The sequence below is a fragment of the Calliphora vicina genome, chromosome 2, assembly GCF_958450345.1.
Source record: "Calliphora vicina chromosome 2, idCalVici1.1, whole genome shotgun sequence".
NCBI classification, from domain to species: Eukaryota; Metazoa; Arthropoda; class Insecta; order Diptera; family Calliphoridae; genus Calliphora; species Calliphora vicina.
The window spans coordinates 6,946,495-6,970,007 of NC_088781.1; the positions used below are offsets into that span (position 1 = coordinate 6,946,495).

At 33.1% G+C, this 23,513-nt stretch overlaps 3 protein-coding genes across 5 annotated transcripts; 1 reads left to right on the forward strand and 2 right to left on the reverse strand.

Annotated features, from left to right (window-relative positions):
• Window positions 1-795: 795 nt before the first annotated feature.
• Ncoa6 (Nuclear receptor coactivator 6) lies at window positions 796-13,913 on the reverse strand. Of its 2 annotated transcripts, none has more exons than XM_065500820.1 (5): window positions 12,455-13,913; window positions 10,200-10,380; window positions 2,657-10,129; window positions 2,042-2,593; window positions 796-936 (listed from the first exon to the last, which is right to left on the reverse strand). In XM_065500820.1, the coding sequence occupies exons 1-5, from the start codon at window positions 12,467-12,469 to the stop codon at window positions 875-877; spliced, it is 8,283 nt and encodes a 2,760-aa protein (XP_065356892.1). In that variant the 5' UTR covers window positions 12,470-13,913; the 3' UTR covers window positions 796-874. The 2 variants fall into 2 exon arrangements, with proteins under 2 accessions (XP_065356892.1, XP_065356891.1); XM_065500819.1 differs by having other exon boundaries at window positions 10,200-10,383.
• Window positions 13,914-14,877: 964 nt separating this feature from the next.
• Window positions 14,878-15,677, forward strand: cype (cyclope). Of its 2 annotated transcripts, none has more exons than XM_065500704.1 (3): window positions 14,878-15,016; window positions 15,233-15,427; window positions 15,497-15,677. In XM_065500704.1, exons 2-3 carry the CDS (start codon window positions 15,255-15,257, stop codon window positions 15,558-15,560), a joined length of 237 nt encoding a protein of 78 aa, XP_065356776.1. In that variant the 5' UTR covers window positions 14,878-15,016; window positions 15,233-15,254; the 3' UTR covers window positions 15,561-15,677. The 2 variants fall into 2 exon arrangements, with proteins under 2 accessions (XP_065356776.1, XP_065356779.1); XM_065500707.1 differs by having other exon boundaries at window positions 14,998-15,062.
• A 1,565-nt stretch (window positions 15,678-17,242) lies between these two features.
• On the reverse strand, window positions 17,243-22,017 carry LOC135952167 (acylphosphatase-2). Its single transcript, XM_065501972.1, has 3 exons — window positions 21,425-22,017; window positions 17,606-17,732; window positions 17,243-17,524 (listed from the first exon to the last, which is right to left on the reverse strand). Exons 1-3 carry the CDS (start codon window positions 21,489-21,491, stop codon window positions 17,410-17,412), a joined length of 309 nt encoding a protein of 102 aa, XP_065358044.1. The 5' UTR covers window positions 21,492-22,017; the 3' UTR covers window positions 17,243-17,409.
• Window positions 22,018-23,513: the final 1,496 nt, after the last annotated feature.

Below are 23,513 nucleotides of genomic sequence, written 5' to 3' on the forward strand. Positions count from 1 at the left end.
TATGCCTATGGGTACTACTAATTGTATTAACTTTATAATTAGCATTACTTATAGATGTTAGATGAGTAGTAGCGGTGCTGGTATTGGTATTACTTTCTAATTCAGGTGAGAATGTAAAGTCCATATGATCGTCAAACTGAACCATATTTAATAAGTCATTGTCATCGTCATCCTCATCATTATTATGATGCTGATGTTGGTGTTGGTGGTAATGTTGTAAACTACTTTTACTACTACTGTTGCTGCTGCTGTTGCTACTACTACTACTACTATTAATACTACAAATGTTTTTTTCATTCAAAGTTGTTGTTGACATTGGATTTAGGCTTTTATTTTTTATATCAATATTTACCTTGAACAATTCATCAACATCGGCCGTTGTTAGAGTGTTGGAAATTACTACCGACGGCGATAGTTGCAGTTGAGAGTCAACGTCATCGTTAAGAATATTGTTAAGACATATATTGAACTCATCAAAGTCCACAAAATTCGGCTGATGTTCGGACAGCAACAAATTAGCAGTTTCAACTGCTGTAGCATCATCATTGGCCAAAGCCAACAAATCATCTACGGGCTCATCACCAAACGAGGTGATACTTTGATGATAATTATCATAGTTTTCTTTCGTTTCAATGTTGTGTTGTTGTTTATTATGTAACATTTCCACATTGTTAACATCATCATCCTCATCGTCATTATATACATGTTTACGAATTATAGTATTATACTGATTATCCTGCGCCTCGGCCATACTTGGATCTGTTTTTATTGTTTTTAAATCTTGGGAATTTTCTTCATCATCGTCCTCGTCATCATGGAAAATATAAAATTCGAATTTATCCTCAGAACCTGTAGCCGAGTCGCAAGACAATGGTCACTTATAGTCTCTGGAGCCTCTTCTGCGACGACCTTCAGTTAAAACAGCTTCACCTACACCTGAAATAGTAAATAAATGTTGGAGAGCGTTACTTTCATAAAATCTTGCAAGTCTATTTTTATAAAAAAAATGTGTAAAAATGTTATTTTTTAAACCAGAGACCAAAAATAACTCGTCCAAATTGTGATTTATGTATATTTTGTTATAAAAAATAAATCACTCAAGACAACTGTTAAAAATCATTTCTTACATACATAATAGGCAACAGTATATTTTTTTCTTCGCTTCCCCAAACTCGTGACATGAATCCGTTTGCTCTTGTTACGTTTTTGGTTTGAAAATACAGATCAATGTAATATAATTTTCTTGGGTCATCATTTGATAATTTTATTGATATTAGAATGTTATTTTTATACCCTTCACCATGAGTGGCAAGGGTATACATAAGTTTGCCATTCTGTTTGTAATTTCTACATTTTTCATTTGCGACCCTACAAAGTATATATGTATGTATATTCTGGATCGTTATAGATAGCAAAGTCGATATAGCCGTGTCCGTCTGTATGTTGAAATCAACTTTCCGTAGCTCCCAAATAACTTTCAAACATGATTGATAAATGATACATCAATATATCGGGAATTCTTCCGGCTCGGTTGCTATTTTAAATTGAGAAAAACGGCCTATAAATGGCAAGGAAAAAATCGGGACAACCTCGATTTTTGTCCTATTTTTTATCTATATCTGAATTACTAAGTCATTAATATAGACAATATGGATATCTAATGATAGATATTTCAAAGTCAACTGCAACGATGTATGTATATAAGGCTATAGTAATTTGGACCAATAATGGGTCAAAATCGGGAAAAATATTTTTTTACCAAAAAAAATTGTTGGTCATAATTTTGTTTTTTTTAAATTAAATTTTTTTTTTTAAAAAATTTGGAAAAAAAAAACAATTTTGAAAAAAAAAAATTTTTTAAATTTTCAAAAACAATTTTATGAAGTTTAGTTTGTTAGCCGAATATAGTAATAATATTTCCCACAGGACATTTTGCCGAGAGAGTTAAGCAAATTTAAATAAAGTGGACCCGTTATTTTCGATCTCTGATGTAAACATTTTTTCTCTGCCTAAAGTTTTTATTAAAAAAAAGGATATTTACCCGCACTGCGTGTTTTTCTTCTAGCCTCTGCCACGCTCTCAGAACTAGAATTTAATGTGCTTGATTTGCCTGCCATTTTTCCAGGTGTCTCACTACTATTGCCGCCACTACTATTATTGGCGTTATTATGGATGCCCCTGGTGTAAATCATTTTATTTGCTGCCGCCGAAGCTCGAACACTTCGTCGGGTACCGATTTTCTCATCACTAGGACTATTGACGCTGTTGTTAACATTGGCCGCATGATTCGTTGATGCGGCATGTGTTGTTGCTCCGGTAGCGACAGCAGAAACATGGCTCGCTCCGCGTGTAGCATGCGTTGGTGTTGATGTAACCGATGAGTTTGATGTTGGTGTCGATGTTGTTGTTGTTGTTAAATTCGACGTTAAAACAGATGTGTTATTGGAACCAACAGCAGCTGAATTATTTGTATGACTGTTCGTTTGACCAGCATGACTGTTATTTACTTTTGGAACTTTTGCCGCATTAGAAGTCACAGAATTCAAACTGGTTTCATTGCCAACAGCCGTAGACAACATGTTTGTAGATGTTTCTAAACAAAATAAAACAATTAAAATTAAACATTGAATGTATCAATAGGTAGTTAGGTACTTACTATTTTGTTGTTGATGTGATCGACTATTACGTGTTACTTTTTCCGATGCACTGTCCACAATTGATGTTGATGTTGACGAATTAATGTTAGGAGATGATGATGAACTATTATCAATGCTGCCAGCAGCTGCTGCTTTAGAATTTCTGACCTTGCCAGCCACCTCTATTAGAGGTTCATCTGAATCAGAGGATTCTTCAATCTTCTTTGTCGTAGCAGTGGTATTTTTTACAACTCCTCCATCATCGGTTTTTTTATTATTATTTGTAGTTTCCGTGTGGTTTAGTAAGGCGACAGCGCTGCTGCCACTTGTACTACCACTACGGGATCTTTTGGGATCATTTTCACTAGCTCCACCACTGTTACTACTACCACCTTCAGATTCTTGTCTTTTTCGTTTATGATGATTTTGTAATGGCTGCGTTTGGCTGGTGTTGGTGTTAGAGTTAGAGTTTGCCGAACTGTTATGGGTGTTGGTATTTGTGCTGGTGCTAGAGGACGAATTAGCTTGCTGCAGTTTTGGACTTAGACTGACTCGTTCATGGCTATGACTTGAAGATCTGGTAGAAATAACATGCTTATTTGTAAGCAGAGATGGTTGTGTGGTTGGGTTGGTGGTGTCCATAGATGGACTCGACTTTGCCACATCCATGGGGCTACCCAAACGGCTGCTGGCTCTTGTTCTTATGCGAGGTGAATCCATATCCGTTGCCTGTGGTATTTCTATCGATATGGGCGTTGCTAGACTTGAGTTTATAGTTTCGCTTTGTTTATTAATTACAACGTCTTTTTGCAGCTCCTTGTTGGATTCTTTGTTTTCTTCAACTTTGTTAAGAGTTTCTAGGGAAATTTTCTTTGTATCTAATGTTTGCTCTTTATCGTTATTATTGTTACAATTGATTTCGATTTTAATAGAGTCATCTTTTTTTATAATAGTTGTGGTGTTGGTAATTTTTTCCTCGAAATCTTCGTTTTTGATGTCTCTTAATTTTAATTTATTTGCCGCCCGTTGCCTTTGCTCTTCTTCAAGTTCTTTAATATTTAATTTTTCTTTTTCTTTTCGTTCCTTTTCTAACTTCTCTTTGGCTGCCTTTTCGCCCGCTTCATGTTCTTCAATAATACTGGCAGTGAGATTTTTAATAAGATCCTCATCGTCATCATCATCCTCGTCCAGATGATGATGAAGATGGTGGTGGTGGTGATGATGATGTATGTTGTTGTAAATCACTTTGCTGTCTTTTTGCTTTTTAACATCGTCCTCGAAGATGGAGTGGTCACCATTGATTTTCTGTTGCTGTAGTTCCTTGGAGTTTGAGACATCTTTTTCTTTTAGACTCTCCCCATCCAATACATTATTGTCATCATCATCTGTAAAACCCTCCATTTTAGCCAAGGCCTTTTCGATTTCGTCGTCGGCCAATGTTAGTTGAGTTGCCACTTCCTCAGTTGTCTTTAGAGTTTCAGTCGCTTGACCTTTAGCTAGTATTTGTTGGGGCGGTTTCTCAGAAGTGATTTGAGGTTGCAGGGATTGGGGACTGCTGGATGTAAGCTGGTGTGGTGACTTTTCCGACAATGCATCCATGGATTCTATGCCACTATCTTCTCCGCCCGCACTATTCGCATGGGCTGGCGTGCCTCCTCCCGTACTGGCAGGAGAGTTGCGCAAAGTAGTTGCCAGCGTTGACTGATTATAGTTTAAATTTGTGGCTGCAACATTTGACGATGCTATTGTGGCTGTCGCTGTTGCCGCTGCTGTGGTTGTCGAAGTACTTATGGGATGATTAATTACATTTTGTTTAGTTGCAGCCAGATTGTCCGTTTTGCCTGCACTGCTTTCCACCACATTAATGTTTGCCTTTGCATTTGTGGTCACCAGAGATGAAGATGTTGATGATCCTGTTAATGAGGTGGTTGCAGAATTTGTAATCTGAGTGCTGGCCTTAATTGTTGTAGTTGTTGTTGAGGTGGTTGTGACCGGCTCATTTGATTTGATCAGAACATGCTCCACATTACCCATGGCATCCTTACGCTCAACTTTTGTAATTTCGACTCGTTTGAGAGTCGTTGCACTTGGTAGCATTGTTACGGCTGCTGCTATCATCTGTTGCTGTGTTTGCTTTTCGGCTAAAGCTGCTAACTGTTGTTGTTGTTGCTGTTTTTGCAATTGTAATTGTTGTACCGCCGTTATATACGACGGTGGCTTATGGTTTTTTGTTAGAGGTTTTCCCTGTATCGGTGTTATAGTGGCTGTTGTCTTCAGATTATGTTTCACTTGCAAACTATTCGAATTCGATCCGACTCCGCCGCTGCCGCCTCCTGTATTGGGATTCGTTATGGTGCTTAGGGTGATGCTATTTGGCAAAGAAGTAATTTTGGCCAATTGCTGTTGGGTGGAGGGTTGTAGCAATTGCTGGGGTGGAAGGTGGGTGACCGTGCCCAAATTGGTGGAACCCAAACTTTGTGTATCCATCAACAGATTTTGGTTGGTTTTATTAGCCTCCATGGTAGTAGCATTGTTCATTGTTGTGGCACTTATGGTTAGACCATTTTTTCCCGCAACTAAAGTGGTTGTTGTGGATGATGATGTTGTAGTAGCCAACTTGTCCGAAGAAGTGGTGTTTGGCATGCCATTTATTTGAGTTGTAGGGGTTTTTGTTGCATTTATTAGTCCCAGTTTGGAGTGTTTGGCATCTGTTGCATTTTGTTCATCTATGGTTACATCACCTGTTGTTGTTGCACTGGCAGAGGTATTGTCTGTAATAAGGTGCGTACGTTTGAGATGCGATTTTGTTTTGTTGATGTTGTCAGAAGAATCATTGTCCTGCGCCGCCGCGTTCTGTGTTTTCTTGCGTTCTTTTCGGGAATTTTTTATAACAATAGAATTTTTTCCTCCCCGCAAACTAATGTGTAGCGGAGGAACTCTGGGCTCATCTGTGGCGGGTGAAGAATTACCCCCCGCCGGCGCTACAGAAGCGGTGTTTATGCCAGTTGTCGCTGATGATGTTGCCGAGGAGGATGGTTGAGGAAAAAGATTTTCTTGTTGTTGATATTGTGGCGGGTTCATGGATGATTGCTGTTGTTGGTGTGTTAATTGCTGTTGCATTTGTTGTAGGGAGTGTTGTTGCTGATGCTGTTGCTGAGGTGTATTTAGATTAGTACTTTGTTGAAACGGTGACGATGTGGTGTGGTGTTGTTGGTTTTGTTGATGCAATTGCTGCTGTTGTTGTTGTTGCATTACACTGCTTGCCAATTGTTGAGCATTTAGTTGAGATTGTTGCTGCTGTTGTTGCACATTTTCCGAGCTAAACGTCACATCAACTTTGTATGCCTGTGAAACGGGTTCAGATTTTCCCAATTTCAGGCGTAATTTGATTTTTTCTGTTGCCGCCACATTTGCTCCACCAACAGTTGAAGAGGTTGTGGTGCCATCCACTGAATTCATCATCGAATTGGTAACATTTATGCTTGTAGCCGTGTTAACAGACGATAAATGACTTGCTATTGCACTATTATGTTTACTTTGAGTAAGACTCTGTGTTTGTGATTGAGCTGCCGCGGCGGCAGCAGCTAAAGCAGCCTTTGATTTACTGCCCGCTTTTGCTCTCTCCCTTTTTGGTTTGACCACACCAGCGTTGGCTGCCTCTTTGCTTTTCTTCTCCCTTAGACCCTGCTGCAGCTTCTCCCTTAATAAATTGGTTTTAGACTTTTTACTTGAAGTACTGCCGCCGGCCAACATGGCTCCCACAGACGGTGACGATGAATTTGATCTGGGAGAACCCATATCACCAGGTTTACTGCTAACTACACTGGCATTTATATTTAAGTTTGCTGCTGACGACATATTGGCTTTCGATTTTCTATTCTTTTGTGACTTATTCGATATTAAAGAGTCTCTAGAACGTTCGGTGTCCGAACCTGCTCCCAGTAACTGAGGTGTTGAGGAGCCTCCATTATTTTGTTCGCCAGCCGACAATTTGGAAATGGCAGTGCTGCACGAGTTGGAATTGGAGTCTTCGGAGAAATGCGATGATGATGCATTGGGTAGCAAATCATAAATGCTGTTTGTGCTATTATTCGGGGTGTAATTTGTTCCTTGGGAGGTATTGGTAGCGTTTGAGATGTTATGGAGGGCGGAATTAGATGAAGATTGCAGAGTCTCTTGTTCAGCTTCAGTTTCGCTGTCATCACTTGGGCTGGGTTCTAGTTCGCCGGTTAGAGGATTAATAAGAAACTGCTTCGGCTGCGCGGAAGGAGGAGGAGGTGGTGGTGCTGTCTGAGAGCTGCTAGCTGCAGCAGAGATAGAGACAGGAGTAGAAAGAATATTTGAATGCTGTTGATGTTGTTGTTTGTTTATCATAAATTGTTGTTGTTGATGACTTGAAGTCATATGAAATTGTTGTTGCTGCTGATTTTGAGGCACAAGAATTTGTTGTTGGTTTATGTGATGTTGCTGTTGCTGCTGTTGTTGTAAACGTTGCTGCAGAATATGTTGAGATTGTTGCTGCTGCTGCATAATTTGACTTTGTGGCATTTGCAACTGCCTTTGTTGCTGCTGCAGATGTTGTTGGCTTTGCTGCTGCATTAGCTGTTGCTGCAAACTTTGCTGATGTTGTTGCTGTTGTTGAGTTTGCTGCTGCGTTTGCATTTGCGGCATTGTTAGCGGAACATTTGGTGGCGGCAGCTGTTCATCTCCCGCTAATAGTGATGAAGCAGCAGCGGCTGTTTCATCAATATCCATACCCTCAATAAGATCCAAGTCAAGATCTTTCGCATCTTGCAGCAAGGATTCCAATTCATTTTTGTCATCCAAACTAAGGGATGAATCAATATCACAGCTTAAAGTTGGCAACAAAGCATCTAAATCATTTGTCGTCAAAGCATCCAAATCAGACAACGTTATCAAGGGGTCTGTTAGGTCATCGACTGCTTGGGCAACCAGAGCAGCATCGACACCTTGACTGGTAGAACCTATGCCTCCTGATACAGAGTTTGAGGACGTTGGGTTTATGTTTGCCACTCCCACTCCACCACCAGTAGAACTACCACCTGCTATTGTTGTGGATGATTGCTGATTGTGGTGGTGGTTGTTACTGGGTTGGTTGTTGGGTGATGCGCCCGGCAAAGAATTTGCAATTTCGGAGATAATTTGTTGCTGCTGTTGTTGGGTTTGTTGCTGTTGCAAATTATATTGCATCTGATAGCGAGTGAACTCTTGAAAACTTGACTTGGTCGCCGAATCCATGGGTTTATTTAGTGACGCCGGCCATCTTGAAGATGCAGCCGCTTGATTGTAATCTGGTGGTGGCTGTAGATTCATACTTGGCGTAGACGGTGAAGAAGGTACTATGTGAATGGAGGAAGAAGCATTATGCGTAAGACCTGTTGTCGAGGGGGATTGTGGTGGAGGTGGTGGTAGCAATTGTTGCGTTAGATGCTGAGGCGCTGTGAGAGGAGACTGTGCTGGTGTTGTCGAAGGTGAAAGTAGTTGTTGTTGGTGTGAGTGTTGAGATGCCATGTGGGGACTATGCATCGAATGATGACTGGAGGCGGGTGAATGAGCAGCTGCTGGTGACATGTTGCCAGCATTGACAGACATATATTGTTGTTGCTGTTGTCCAATAATACGCTGTTGGTGTTGCTGTAAATGTTGCTGCTGCAAGGGCGAGTGTGGAGTTTGATGCGTTAAAACGCCAACGCCACCACCACCTGCACCAACTCGCAACTGCCTCATTTGTTGCTGTTGTTGGTTTCCTAACATTGTATTAACACCCATTGTTTGCTGCAAGATTTGCTGTTGTTGCTGCTGCTGCTGCGGTATGAAACGTTGTTGATTTTGTAACTGATTAACTGTCTGCAACTGCTGTTGACGTTGCTGACGCAACATTGCTGCTTGCTGGGGTGAAATTTGTTGCTGTTGTTGAAAACGTTGTTGCTGCTGCTGTTGCTGGGCGTATATATTGCTATTACTTGGACTCAACATGATTTGCTGCGAACCTGGTGGCATAGAACGCATGGCATTCGTTGCCGCAGTAGGAGAAGAAGGCACACTTAGAACATTTTCTGGGGTACCAGGTGCCGAGACAATTTGTTGCTGCACCTGACTTGAATGTTGTTGCATCATGAATTCGCAACCCGGTGTTGTGGTTCGCAATGGAGAATTCATGATTTGTTGCTGAGGACTCATCGCCGCCATCATGGGAGACTGTTGCTGTTGATGCATAAGCGGCAGTTGTTGTGGATGATGTTGTTGCTGTTGCTGCTGATGCGGCTGCTGCTGATGCTGCTGCTGTTGATGTTGTGGAGAAGGCAACGGCGATGATTTTACTTGATTGCCATGTTGATTTGCCACCGAATTACTGTCATTCTGTAGCAGATTCACCAAAAGCGGTGAAGACATCGCAATATTATTGCTGCTGTTGTTGTTGTTGCTAGAGCCTGTAATTCCAGTTGGTGATGCTGTTGGCGTTGAGGGTGGCACTACTCGTGATTGCAAGTAGCTTGATATTGGCTTCGCTAAAGCAGGAGAATTTTGGGAGGCGGGAGAGTTCAATGTACCAACACCCGGATAAGGTGGAGGAGGTGGCTGTAAAAACTGTGATTTACCAGAAGCTGTAGAAACAGTTGTAGTAATCATTTCACCACTTTGAGGATTTTTTATCACTTTAAGCGCAACGTTAGGCGGTGGGCCCAATGAACCCATAAGTTGGTGAGGAATGCCGCCAACGCTGTTGCCTGGTACACTACCCACCGCAGGTTTACCAGCAGCCAAAGGTATTCCACCAGGCGTTGGTATAGTTGACGAGGATGAGCCCACCGTATTGAGGGAATTATCACGGCCCTGCAAAACACGAGCTTGTCGCATGCTTTCAAAAGGAAATTCTCGTGAATTTGCAGTGTTTCCAGCTCCTACAGGGAGAGGTGGTACAGGCACTTTGCCATCCATGGGGCAAACCGTATTCGGTGACTTGAATACAGGTTGTTGCAGTTGGTGTTGTTGCTGTTGGTGTTGTTGTTGTTGGAGATTTTGCTGTGTTGCTAGTACGGTATTGAAAGCATTTTGCTGCTGATGTTTAATCGCGGCATTACTTGTACTAGGACCGCCCAGCATCATATTACGACGCTGTTGTTGCAACATTTGCTGTTGCTGTAGAGACAAAGTCCCAGCATCCAGGCCACCAACACCAACATTTGAACCAAAATTTATATTTGGAGGCATATTCCCTCGTTGCTGTTGCTGCTGTTGTTGAAGTAATGTGGGTGACTGCTGCTGCTGCGGATGTTGTTGCAACTGAGCTTGCGGCAATTTCACAAAAGCACTACTTGTACTAGGACCAACAAGATTTCCCACATTGAGTAATTGTGATAAATCACTTATATCTGTATTGCAACCTTCTCCGCTTCCTATTCCAACTCCTCCGCTTCCAATACCACTAATAGACGTACCGGACGTCTCATGGCTAACAACAGATGAAATGTCTATAAAAAAACAACATGAATAAATAAATATAATGTATCCAATTGTTTCTTGTTTGTCTATGAAAAATACCTGAAACTTTGACATCAATCTGTTGACCACCAAGATTGAGTGATATCAGAGAATCTCCCTCTAGTTGCACGGACCGTATACCAAGGGCCCGTAGTGTAGGATTACCCTCGGTAGCCAATTGGCGTAACCTTTGCGCCGCATCCTTAGGGATTTGCACTGTTATCCGCATACACGGTTCAATCTGCTGTAATAAGAATGACATTTTAATAACAATTACGCAAAAAAGGTTTAAATTTACAAAACTAAATCGCGTAACAAATCTAGTTTATGGACGCCAAGAAAAATAAAAACCTTAAAATAAGAGGTAGGGTGATTTTGTAAAATAAAATTTGTTCGAATCCGGTCAATATTTTCCTAGCTATGGGTCTCTTACGGCCCTATGGTCCTTACTAATAGTTATACTGACAGTTTACATATAAAAATAATTTTAACCGACAGTATAACTATTAGTTAAGGCATAACCAGACTTTGTGTTAATGGGGGTTATAGGAACAACAGGAAATAATATATATGGGCATCTTAAATTAAAACAATAATTTTATCATACCTTTACTTTAATATTTCTTATCGGATCGCAACATGTGTTAATAATAGGGATCTTTCAAATCCCTATTATTAACACATTTTCACCTAATTAAAGCCTATGGCCGGAGGAAGGGGTTTATACATTGTATATACCGGCTTTCTTTAATGACCCATAACTCGGAAGTAAGCTATTTTATATGGCCGTAAGAAATGTTAAATGAATGCCTAAAGTTTTGTCAATAAAATAAAGTTATTTCTGATTATGTAAAAGGAATTCTAAATGTACCACTGGTAAAAATTTGGTAATGATCCATAAACACATCAACGCTAAATTCCTAATAGATAATTAACAAACAATTATTTAATTTACCGCCTTATTCATAATTAATCAACAAATTTTGTATGGAAATTTTATTTTATAAACATAAAATTATTTATGTTTTCATCTAATTATTCCCAAAAACAAATAATTTACATATGGCAAAGCTCTGACATATGAAATATAAATGTGGCAACTCCCATTAAAAAAGTATCGAGTTGGAAAAATTATTTTATTACTCAAGCACTTTGTTTCTAACATGAATGTATTTCACATATCATTTTATTATAATTACCATGTACGTTCGATATACTTTATTATTTAAAGTTTAACGATTTTAAACAATAAAATAATATTAAATATATTAATGAAAAAAATACAAGTTTTTTGACACTTCTGGTTTTTCTTTTTTCTTTATTACACTAACACACACTCATTTAGCATTCCAGTACATCACATATTACACAAACAAATAGCATAGGAAAGAAAGAGTACAATATATGATTGCCCAAAATAGCGATTGGAAAAAATTTATCTAAATCTTAATGCACATTAAGCACAATTGGTAAAAATAAATTTTAGATATTTGTCAATTAATTAAATAAATTATATTTATTGTTCTTTAGTATAATTTACAAAAAATTTACATTAAATATCTGGCCGCCATTTTGATGTACTCGTTGATTTTCGGTTAGAAAAATATAACAAAAAAGTGGTGAAAATAACGAGTAGCGAGTGAAATCTCGTATAGAAAATAAACTCGAAATAAGAGTTTCCTACCTTTGTGTTAATTAAATTTAAAGGGAAGAAATTTTAGTTATAAAAATTACATTTTATGTTTATAATGTATATTGCTTAAATTTACAGTACTAAGCTTCTTAATTTTGTTTTAAATGTTACATTATTATGTTGTTTATATGATTTTTAGATCGTGTTTTCGATTAGTTAAGACGTAATAAATTAAAGCCGGTTTTTGGAATGCACTAAACACAAAAACATTGATAAAACTTATAGGTACAAATATAATTATAATAATTTAATCTCATTGCTTCATTGATTCAAGTCATTTCTAATGACATCAATATAGTTGCAGTCGATAAAATATTTTGAGATATTTTCTTATTGTTTCTAAATTTGATCACTCTTGAATACCTCATGTTTGAAAACAATTTAATTATGTACATTCTTTACCAAAATCACTTTGTTCTATGTTACTATTTCTAGTATTTTTGCAAACTTGGCAACCCTCTAATTTACAAAGCAAGAAATTTGAGAATATTTAATTAATTAAGGAATAAAATTAAATTGATTGTGCTTAGTAAATGTTCCAAATAGTAACACACCATTGTCATATAATAATCGATGTATAATAGAATTAAATAATAAAAACAATTTTACATATCCAACTCACCTGTTTAAGTTGCATATCATCACACGACGACAATCACACTTGACGGGGAGCTGTCTGGTTTTCTTTATAGAATTTATTTTAATTATTATAAAAAATAAGCGAATATTCACTAATTCTTAAATTAGCAGAAATCGCGCGAAGATATTCATACATACAAAAAATTAAAACTTTCATTTGTTTACGGTTATTTCTGCTACTGTTTCTTCACAATCATTAATTAAAGATAATAATATTTTAACACAAATTATAGTAATTAATATTTTAAATTTTAAATCTATGACCACAATTTTGCCATTTTCGTAATAAAACATTTGAAGCACTTAGCGGTGGTAGCAAACAATGTAATATTAATATTTTTAATGTACACATTTGTTGAATTTTTAAACAAAGCTTCTTTTTATAGTATGGCAACTCTATACTTTTTAAAATGTTTTTTTAATATGAATTATTTTTTTTTCTTTTATTAAAAAAAACTTATTTTCAAAACAATAAACAAAATCATGGCATATATCACGTTACGTTACGTTTCTGATATACCTGCCACTTTTGTCACTTCTGCAGAGCTGCATTTTATAAGAGACGTGATGTGATATTCTCCTTTTTTATTTTATTATTCTTTTGCTGTTGCGTTACGTTTTGTTTGGGGAGTTTCTTATTATTAAGTAGTAGTATTAGTTTTTCTTCTCTCACGATTTTTATTTATTTCATCAACAAATTGTCAAAACACTATAATGACTACTTTATAAGTGGAATTTTTTGCACCATTCTTAACGAGTAGTTTTTTAATATGAACTTTTGTATTCAATATTTTTATGACTTTAAAGGAAATTTTATATTATTTGTTTTATTTTTAACTTTACAAGATATTTATTATGTCGAAGGTTTTAAACCAACATGTTATTTTTCTCCTTTGTAAATATTTATCCAAACATTTTTCTCTTAGCGTTTTGAGGACTTCATGTCATATTCTTGAAATAATGACCAGTTTATTAGTTTATTTGTAACTTTTCACGATTTTTGTATTTATTATTTTTTTTGGTAACTAGAGGAGGAGGCCTCCTAACACAACACAAGAAGCTTATTTGGAGATCAAACAGCGCGACCAAAAAATATTCACAGGCGTAGAAAACGAACCATACGAAGTATCAACTTTTTTTACTTCTTGTTGTTGTTGTATTGGTAGCAAGGGGCCAGAAAAAATATGATTGACGACAATTTTTTTTTCTTCTCTTCCAAAGACCAATTTTTTTAATCGAAATTTTCACTGTTTATATTAACACTTTACAATTGAATTTCTATACACACGTATTATTAAGAAATTATATTTTAAGATTTGCAAAAATTTATTACAATTAAATTGTATATTCTAGATGAAAATTGTAAAAAAAATTCGTGTTGTAAAAATTTTCGACCACGAACAATAACAACCGCCATTTGCATTTGACTTCCACTTCGCGACTTGCACGATTTCTCATTTCATATAATTATTTGTGATTTTAATGATGTTTTCAATGAGTAAGAGTGAAACAACACTATATGCTTTATACTAGAATAAAAAGAAATAGTAGTATTGCTTTCCAATGTAGTGTAGCCATTTTATATAATTAAGAAGATGTGTTCAGTTTCATATAATGCAATTAGTTATTCAGGGTGTGTTCAGTAAGCATATTATAATAAATATAATTTTTTTTATATTTATTTGCAATATGTTGAATATAAACAAAATTGCTTGTAAATAAATAAAAGATATGTGTTATTAAAAAAATATACGAAAAGAAAATCATAGTTTATTCCTAAATTATATATATTTTATTTCCTTGCTGAGTTGCTTAAATATGATTAAAATTTTTAAGTTTAATTGAAATCGAATAAGATTTTATTTGAATATATTTTTTTTGATGTATAATAGTTCATGTATTTTCACAATGAAATTATTTTGGTCCTAAGGGATTTTTATATTACTATGAATTTTAATAAATAAATATAGAATCTAAATACATGTAAAAAATCGTTTAATTAAAAAAATTTTGAATTTAAATGATTGCCTACGATTGTATAATTAATATTATACGATCCTGAAGATATGAACATTATATTTAAACTATAATTTGTATTTATAACACATTGTTTTTTTTTACAAAAACGAACTATGGGTGTAAAAATCGGTTTCCTAAAATTTAAGGGTTTTTATTGTTTGGGGAATTTTAGAAAAGCTTAGCATACAAATTCGTATTCTGCTGAAAACATAGTTTTTTTTACAAATACATTCTCATCACATAGGTTTTTGACAACTAAGTTAGGTCTTTGACAGTAGAATTTCCACTTTAGAATTTCATCATCAGTGCTTAGAACTTCCAAAGTTCTAAACATTTTGGCAAATTAAAATCTTTTTTATAACCTTTTAAATAAGTTAGTAGTCATATTTCTTTTTCAAATGATGTGGCATCATAAAATTAACGTTTACTAAACACAGCACAAAATCAATTTCGATATCGAATGTAAATTGTGACATTTCGAAACAAGTAATTTAGCGAGAACTTTTGTTGCGTATTCCACTGAAAGGTATTGAAGAATTTTTCACAAGTTTAACGTTAAAAATATATTAAAAGTAATTTTATTAATTAAAATTGTTTCTACATATGTTAATTTTGAAATTCGCAAAAATCTTAATATATTTGTTTGTAATTTTTACAATTGTTAAATTTTTGTGATGAGCAAATCAAAAAAAAAAGTTACGTAACCTTACATTCAGTCGATTTATAATTTTTTTCATTGCAGTAGTCCTTTGAGTCGCATTAAAATGGCCAACACACCTGCTCCTGCCGCTGGATCTGCTCCCGTTATGCGTGGTTTGCACAACATGCAAACCAAACGTCAATTGGCTATTGCTATTGGCTTGACAGCCTGTATTACAATTGGCTTCAAAATGTTGGTCAACAACCCCAAAAAGGAAGCCTATGCTGAATTCTACAAGTAAATGAAAATTTGTCATTATACAATTATTTAATAATGCTAATCTTGATTTTTTGTATTATGTTTTAGGACTTACGATGCACAAAAGTCATTTGAACGCATGAAGGCCAATGGTCGCTTCCAATCTTGCTAAACTATTTGTTCGATGGAAGCATTTAGCCAAATACAATTGCTAATTTAATCTTTAACAGTATAAACCAAACTAAAAACAAATAGAAAAAATTCTATACGAAAAAAGAAAAAAACAAAATGTGTTGAATTCTTTGCTAAAAATGTGGACGTATTTTTGAATTCATTTAAATTGACCAATATTTTACTTAGGATAAAGCATAATATTCAAGACTAATCAATTAACGAAAAACTCATCATTTATCGCCAAAGACTCATCTTTTAATTCAATATTAATCATTTTACTCATGACATCAATTTGCCCAAGATTCAAATATTTCAAGATCTTATTCCATTTATTGATCAAGCAATAGCAGGTAGGTCGTATTTTAGTGTTTTTTATACATTTTAATTGGTTACTATATAAAAAGTATAGCTGATACCTGATACAGAGTTTTGCTTTTAATAAATTTTGTATAATCTTTATCATGATTGGCAAGGGTTGATGTTTGTAATAAGTTGTAAGCTTATAAGCTGTATATCAGATATATTAATGATAATTTAGGTATTGAAAAAAGTTTATAAAACCCCTCCCCCCAACAAACAACAAAGACATATTTTTGTCTATATCTCAGGAACTACGTAGACGATATGTAGATATATCAAATTTCTAAGATATTTTTCACATAGAAAATAAATTTCTAAATATGAATAAATAAAGAAACGCAATATTTTTATATCCTTCATGTTTGTCGTTCCGTTTGTAATTTCTATATTTTTGATTTGAGTCAACTTACCGAAGCTCCCAAATTACTCGCATGATATTTCATTATATCCACTATCGGACCACAAATGACTGAGATATAAGAAAAAACCAACGACTATATTGATTTTTGATCTACATATGTATATCTGGATTACAAGGTCATTAACATAGAAAATATTGTTATCAAAAGATACACATTTGAAAGACATTTCCAATGATGCATATCGGACAATGGGTCAACAACATTTTTCACCAACAAATTTTTGTCAGCTAAAAATTTTTGGTTTAAATTTTTTTTTAAGATATTTCGATACGATTTTATTCGCCCTAAAAATACAAATTATACAGGTACCCACACAAATTCTCCAAAAGGTTTATATAAAAAGAAATCACATTTAAACATTTTTGTACGAATCGATTAGAGTGTCCAAAAAACCGGTTTCCGGTTTAACCGAAAAATTGTGTTTTTGAAAAAACCGGGTTTGATTTTTGTCTTTTAAAAAAACCGATTAACCGGTTTACAAAGATGAAAAACCCGGTTGACCCTTTTCGGTTTTGGATACTCTAGAATCGATCTATAATCAATCCATTAATTTCATATAAAATCCACTTCCGAAAATGGCGAGCATAAATGTCATAAAAATGTTGGTATTCAAATAAAATTGAAAAGAAATAAGTTTCACATATAAATTAATCACGCGACATATTTTCATGTCGATCGCTCCATAATTTATCATAGCTCCCATATAAGGCCCACTTCCGAAAATTTTAACAAGCATACAACTTTAAAAATTTAACATAAATAAGTTTCGTATCAGTCTATGATTATAATTCGAAAATCAGTTACAAAAAAAGTTATTGAAACTTTAAAATAAATATGTTTTTGCTCATATACTCAGCGTAGGGTATTTTTTCTACCTACTAATTAGACCCATAATATATTTTCTCTTTTTGTGCACATTTTCCGTGGCTTTATTTTTATTTTGTTACAAAAATAATAATATACAAATCAAAACAAAATTTCTCAAAAATTAAATCAATCGTTCTTATGTCCTATGATATATAATTATGTATGTATGTATAGTAATAAATTAAGCAGAAAATTATATTAAAATCTAATATCGAATGTCTTATAATCTAAACGATTTAATGTACCCATATTTCGTAAATCACATTTTTCAATTTGACATCCCGGAGAACCTTTTGTCGACAACCAGTCAATTCTGCCAAAAAAATTAAACAATTAAAAGTATTATGCGTTATTATGTTTGGTAATATTGATTGGCATTTAAAAAATAAATTACATTTTATCAACTTCATCTTTTGGTCCTTGCATTTTGCCTAAAATAGTGCCCGTTTTGGAATTTTTTACCCATCCTGTAATGCCAGCTTTGGTGCACAAATCTCGAGTGAATTTGGTGAAATAGCAACCTGAAAGTAAACATATTTTCATTAAATCAATGATATACATACATATATATATATTTTAGGGTTTTTGTGAAAAAGAGTTTCTTATTAAAAATATCATTTATTTCTTTTCTACGTTTTGGATTTTGTGATAATCAAGATTGATATAATTAGGAAAACGAAAAATATGCTAAAAAATGCTCTAAAATAAAAAATCTATTTAATTTTGCCAGCCATAATAGTTTTTTATACCATACAACATGAGTTTTTCCATATTTTTCATTTCCGACCTCATAAATTATATTCCGGATCGATATTGATATCGGAGTCGCATCATCAATATAGCGGGTATACTTCTGGTTCTTTAGCTATTTAAAATCCTGAAAATCGGCCCACGAATACTCCATTTTTTTACCTACATATATCTCGATTACTAAGTTATTTATATAGACCATATGGATATCAAATGAAAGGCATATCAAACACCTTTCCAATGCCATTGAAATTCGAACCGAAAATCTGAAAAAGTTTTTTTTTTAATTTTTTTCAACAATAATTTTTTTCACAAACATTTTTTCACTAAAAAAATTTATTTCAAAATAGTTTTCAATCTTTATCTTAAAGTATGTATACTTTGGTGAATGGTATATTATAATCGGAACAGTTACATCGTCCCCTTAATAAAACAGTAGTGTATAAGCATGTACACCATTATTTTTTTTATTTCATAATTGATTCTATATGTGGTAAAAATTTGGTGAAATTCTACTTCCATAAAGTGGGTCAAAAGATCAATTGAAATATTACTTTTATTCTAGATGTCTACTAACAAAAAAATTTAAAACTCAATTATTTCGAAATGTCAAAAAATTATACACTATTATTGTTTTATTAAGGGGACGATATATTCTGCTATTACTGAGAACATACAAAAGCGAAATGACCACGAAATCTTAAGGAAATTGTTTGACTCTGTTTTCGAAATACAAAATGCGCTCTGAAAAGAGCAAATATACTTTGAAAACATTAAAATGTCCTTCAAATATGATATTAAAATCAAAGTATGCAATAACATGCTTTTTTTTATTTATTTAAATTCAAAACCAAGCCCATTGAGCCAAATATGGCTTTTAAAAATGAATTTGCATATTTCTGGTTTCCCTTGTTATAATATATAAATGTATTGTTTAAAAATTATCTGAGATTTTCTATATAAGATATCATTTCTATATAACATAAACTGCATACATTGTAGTACTTTGAATTAATGAAAAAAGTCAAGGTAGTTTGTTGTTTTACCCAATTCATGGGTGTTCTTTTTTTATTATATTTAACCAAAAACAAAAAAACAGAAAAAAACAAAACGCCACGCATTTTACATACTACATATGCTGACAAACAACCGCCAACGAATTACATTTTATTCAGAAATTAAATTGAATATACACATGCGATAAATGCAATTTAAATCTAATTTTAATTTAGAAAAGATTCAAGAATTTTTTATACAAGAAGTAAAAATAAACACGAAATGGTGTTGAAAAAATACAAAACAAACTTATTTTTGTTGTTGTTGTCTGCAGCAGTAATTAAAATTTTAAAAAATAACAATTGAATAATTATAAAATAACTAAAATAACGATAGTTTTTAACAATTTTCAAAAAAAAAAAAATACACAAACTTTATTTTTTAGTTCAACAACAAATTTTACGCCATTTCCAATTGTATTTCAGAATTTTCTAATTGCATTTCCGAATATTCCAATTATATTTTAGAAGTTTATATATGTATTTCGGAAATTTCCATTTATAATTAAAACAACTAAGAGAGCTATATTCGGCTGTGTCGAATCTTTTATACCCTTCACCATTTTATTGAAGGCAAAATGGACAGATTTGTTTTTCTCACAATTTTGAAACATTTTGAAACAAAATGTAAAGCTATGTTCGAAATAGTTGGTATCGCAACAATCAAGACAATGATCCCAAGCACACAGCAGGTGTTGCTTAGCTAAGGTTGATCCATAATAGTTCCAAACATATAGAATCACCTGCACAGATTCCAGACTTTAATGGAATTGAGCATCTTTGGCAGGAATTAGCTAGGAGAGTGCATCATATAAAAAGTAACACATTAGTTCAGCTAGAAGAGTAATTACTAGAAGCATGGAACTCAAAACTTGGTAAAATCGATTATAAAGCTATTACAGACCATTCTAGACAACAAAGGATATGCAACTAAGTAAATATTGATCGGACACTTTGGAATACTTATTTTACTTTGTCCGATTATGTGTTGAACTCAAGAAATTTAGTTTTGTTGGTTTTTCTGCAAAAATAAAAAGTTATAAGCGACTGAAATTTAAAAATTTGTTACAAAATCCTACTTTTTAGTCAAACAATAAAAAGGTGCATATTGAATCACCCTGTTTATAGAGAAAATGTTTACATAGAGACCTGAATTTTTGGCTTCTGAGGTTCTCAGGAGTTAACTTTAATATGAGTTTTTAGAACTAAAAATTGGCGGCAAAATAAAAAAAGACTTTTGGCCGCTATTTCAAAATTAGCAACACTGTGCGTCTGATAATTATGCAGCAAACTTAATGACTTTGAAGAATCTGCTAAATATGCTGCGAATTCCGCTTCGGAGTTGAAAATAAATTGCTAATTCTTTTTTCTAATTCATTTGAATTAATTCAAAATCAATTCAAATGAATTGGAAATGAATTGCTAACTCTTTTTTCTAATTCATTTGAATTAATTCAAAATCAATTCAAATCATTTGAATTGGAAACGAATTGCAATTCATTTTTATCAAATTCATTTGAATTGACTCAAATTTCATTCAATTCATTTTTTGTGTGAATGATTCGCGAATTAATTCAAAATTGAATAATTCATTTACAGCTCTGCTATATATCGCACTGGTTGCTCTAAAGAGAGTCAACTCAAAATTTAAAAATGTTCAGTAGATGCAAAAAACTATTTTTTTTTGTAATACATTACAATGAAACAACTGTACGGCCAAATAATACAGAAAATGATAGCAGATTTTTACAGTGGATAGATATGACTACTGCACGATTTCTTGTAAAAAAAGTACTTTTCACCAAGGTTATTCCTATTGGATAGTACAATAGGACTAACCTTGGTGAAAATTTCATCCCGATCGGAAGACATTGATTTCAAAAGTTGGTTCACTTGACATGAAATCCATCATATACCACTAGTTTTATGGTGATCGGTCCATAATTATTCATGACATGGGTCAAAATATTTTTCAAAACCCATTTTTTTTTGCACCAACAATTTTGATCACAAATTTTTTTTATTTATTAAAAAAATGTTTTCACCAAAACTATATCTTACAGTAACTTTGGTGAAGGATATACATATAATATAGGAATATTAATCTCTTATTTATTTTAATCTATTTCTATATAACTTTCTGTCAAGCATTGCACTTTTTTGTATTATGCGTTAACGTTTTATTTGTAGCATAAAATATTGAAATTTGATTCATATTTTTAAATTCCATAAGAATGACCAATAAATTCAATATGATACATTACTTTCTTTAATGGAAGCTAATTGTCATTAAAATTTTAAAATTATTTTATTCCTGCACGTAAATTTATTTGTTAAAATAAAATTTTATTGATTTGCAAATGCCACGAGTGTCTTCAATTTACGAGTATGTATTTCGCAAAACTTACCCTGCACATGACCGTACACTTCAAATTCGACCGTTATTAGTTGTCGTATATCTGGAATACCACCCATTGTGGCAATAATAAATCACTTAATCGGTTGCAAATGTTTTAACCTCTACGTATTATGTAAATACTTGATGTTATTAATTATATTTCTTTACAATTTAGAAATGTTAAAGAATTTATTATAGAAATTTGTTAGCAAACACTGTTAAAAATTACATGAATTCCATTAATATTCTATTTTTCAAATTTGTAATATGTAGTAATAACTTTTATTTTTTATTCTTGATACAAGTACATATAGATATTTATTTTTTTTATTTTCTATTTCGTAATTGTACAAAATTACTATCTAATGCTAATCAAAGGCGAATGAAAATTGTATTTTCTATTCTAAATACTTTGCTCTTTAAAATTAAACTGAAATGAACAATTTCAATTGGATTGTGATTTCCCTTAAGTAAATGTTGTTTGTTTGTTTGTTTCGCCAACTCTTGAAACGTGTAGACAATTATTTATTTTCATTCAAAATTGAAAATGCAATTGAAATTGTCCTCGATTGATTTGCATTATAGTTCAACAACAACAATAACCACATGTCTGTTTAGAGAATTTTCTTTTTATTTTCATTTATTTAGTTTTTATTTATTTATTTGTTGTAGTTGTGATGATTTTTTATCTTCTGCAGTTGGTTTTTCATTAATTTATAGAGTGCGACCGAAACCGAAACGAACCTAATCCGAAACCGAAACTTTTGATGTATTATTAATATCTATTATTATATCTAAAAAAATGTATTATTAATATCTAAAACAAAATTAACAATTTTAGTTTTAGAGCAATAATCATGTTTTTACATCATGAACTGAACATTTTGTGGCTAAATTATTTTAAATTATTTGAGCTTTCAAATCGATCGATTTTTATCACATTAAAATCTCTAATAATCTTTGTTTTTCCTTCATGAAAGTTTCGGTTCGGCAATCGTCCAAATTTTGACCGAATACCGAATGTTGATATTAGGCCGATTTTAGGCCTAATCCTATACCGAATATTCGGTCGGACTCTTAATTTCACGTTTTTATAAAAAAAAACTTTTTTAACACTTTATAGGGTCATATTATATCTTAATTGATTCTAAAATAAGAAATTTTAAGTTAAATTATGGATATATTTTTGATTTATTCGGTATCAGTATTAAGACAGTAATACAGACCTGTCACACATTTTGTTCGGAATGGTTTCAATTCCGCAGTTTTTATTCCGATCGATTTCGTTTTTGATTCTTCAGATTCCGTGTAAATTATTAATTCAAAAAATTTTTAATAATTCTGTATACCTGATTTTAATTTGACAACGTGATTCTCCAATATGATTATTACCTTTTCTGATATGTAGCGTTACTATAGTCTGACATATAGGCATTCATTCTTGATTTTAACTTGTTCGTTTTGCATTCATTATACTAATAGTCTTTAGTTAATAGAGACATTCGCTTGAGAATGGGTTAAACAATTTACATATGATATTATTTATGACAAGAAGATACATATTTTCTAGACCTAATAACATTAATCTATTATAAAAGTAATTTGTTTAATATGTGGTTCATTTAAATAGTGAAATAAATCTAGACTATTCATTTCATAAACAACTTGGCGCCAAACTATAGAAACGTAAAAATATATAGAAATATTTCATTAACATAAAAAATTGTGAAAAACATATTTATCATTCTTGCACGTCACATTGTTACAGTGCCTATACAATTATCTAAAATACATTTCATTATTAACTTAAAATTAAACTAAAAATTTTAAAAATTCGCCACAATTCATTTCGTTCAATGTCAATAAAATACAATTGGTTAATTCACAAGGTCTCTTATCATGTCATATTGTCATAATGTCCTAATATATCACAATGGTTTTTATTGCTTTTCAAGCAAAACATGTCCTAAAATAATACTACTCTGTATGCTATGTTTATTGTGTTATCGTAACCAACCAGAAGAGACCTGCGCCGAATGCCTAAGAGTCATTTAAGCAGAGCTGCCGAGTCGTGATATATTAGGACATTATGACAATAT

Coding starts and splice junctions, on each gene's coding strand:
- Ncoa6 (XM_065500819.1), bottom strand. Junction 10,130..10,199: donor GATTGATGTCAAAGTTTCAG/GTATTTTTCATA, acceptor GTTTTTTTATAG/ACATTTCATCTGTTGTTAGC. Junction 2,594..2,656: donor ATCACATCAACAACAAAATA/GTAAGTACCTAA, acceptor TATTTTGTTTAG/AAACATCTACAAACATGTTG.
- cype (XM_065500704.1), top strand. CDS start 15,255: ATGGCCAACACACCTGCTCCTGCCGCTGGATCTGCTCCCGTTATGCGT. Junction 15,428..15,496: donor GCCTATGCTGAATTCTACAA/GTAAATGAAAAT, acceptor ATTATGTTTTAG/GACTTACGATGCACAAAAGT.
- LOC135952167 (XM_065501972.1), bottom strand. CDS start 21,491: ATGGGTGGTATTCCAGATATACGACAACTAATAACGGTCGAATTTGAA. Junction 17,733..21,424: donor AGTGTACGGTCATGTGCAGG/GTAAGTTTTGCG, acceptor GTTTACTTTCAG/GTTGCTATTTCACCAAATTC. Junction 17,525..17,605: donor AAAGATGAAGTTGATAAAAT/GTAATTTATTTT, acceptor TTTTTTTGGCAG/AATTGACTGGTTGTCGACAA.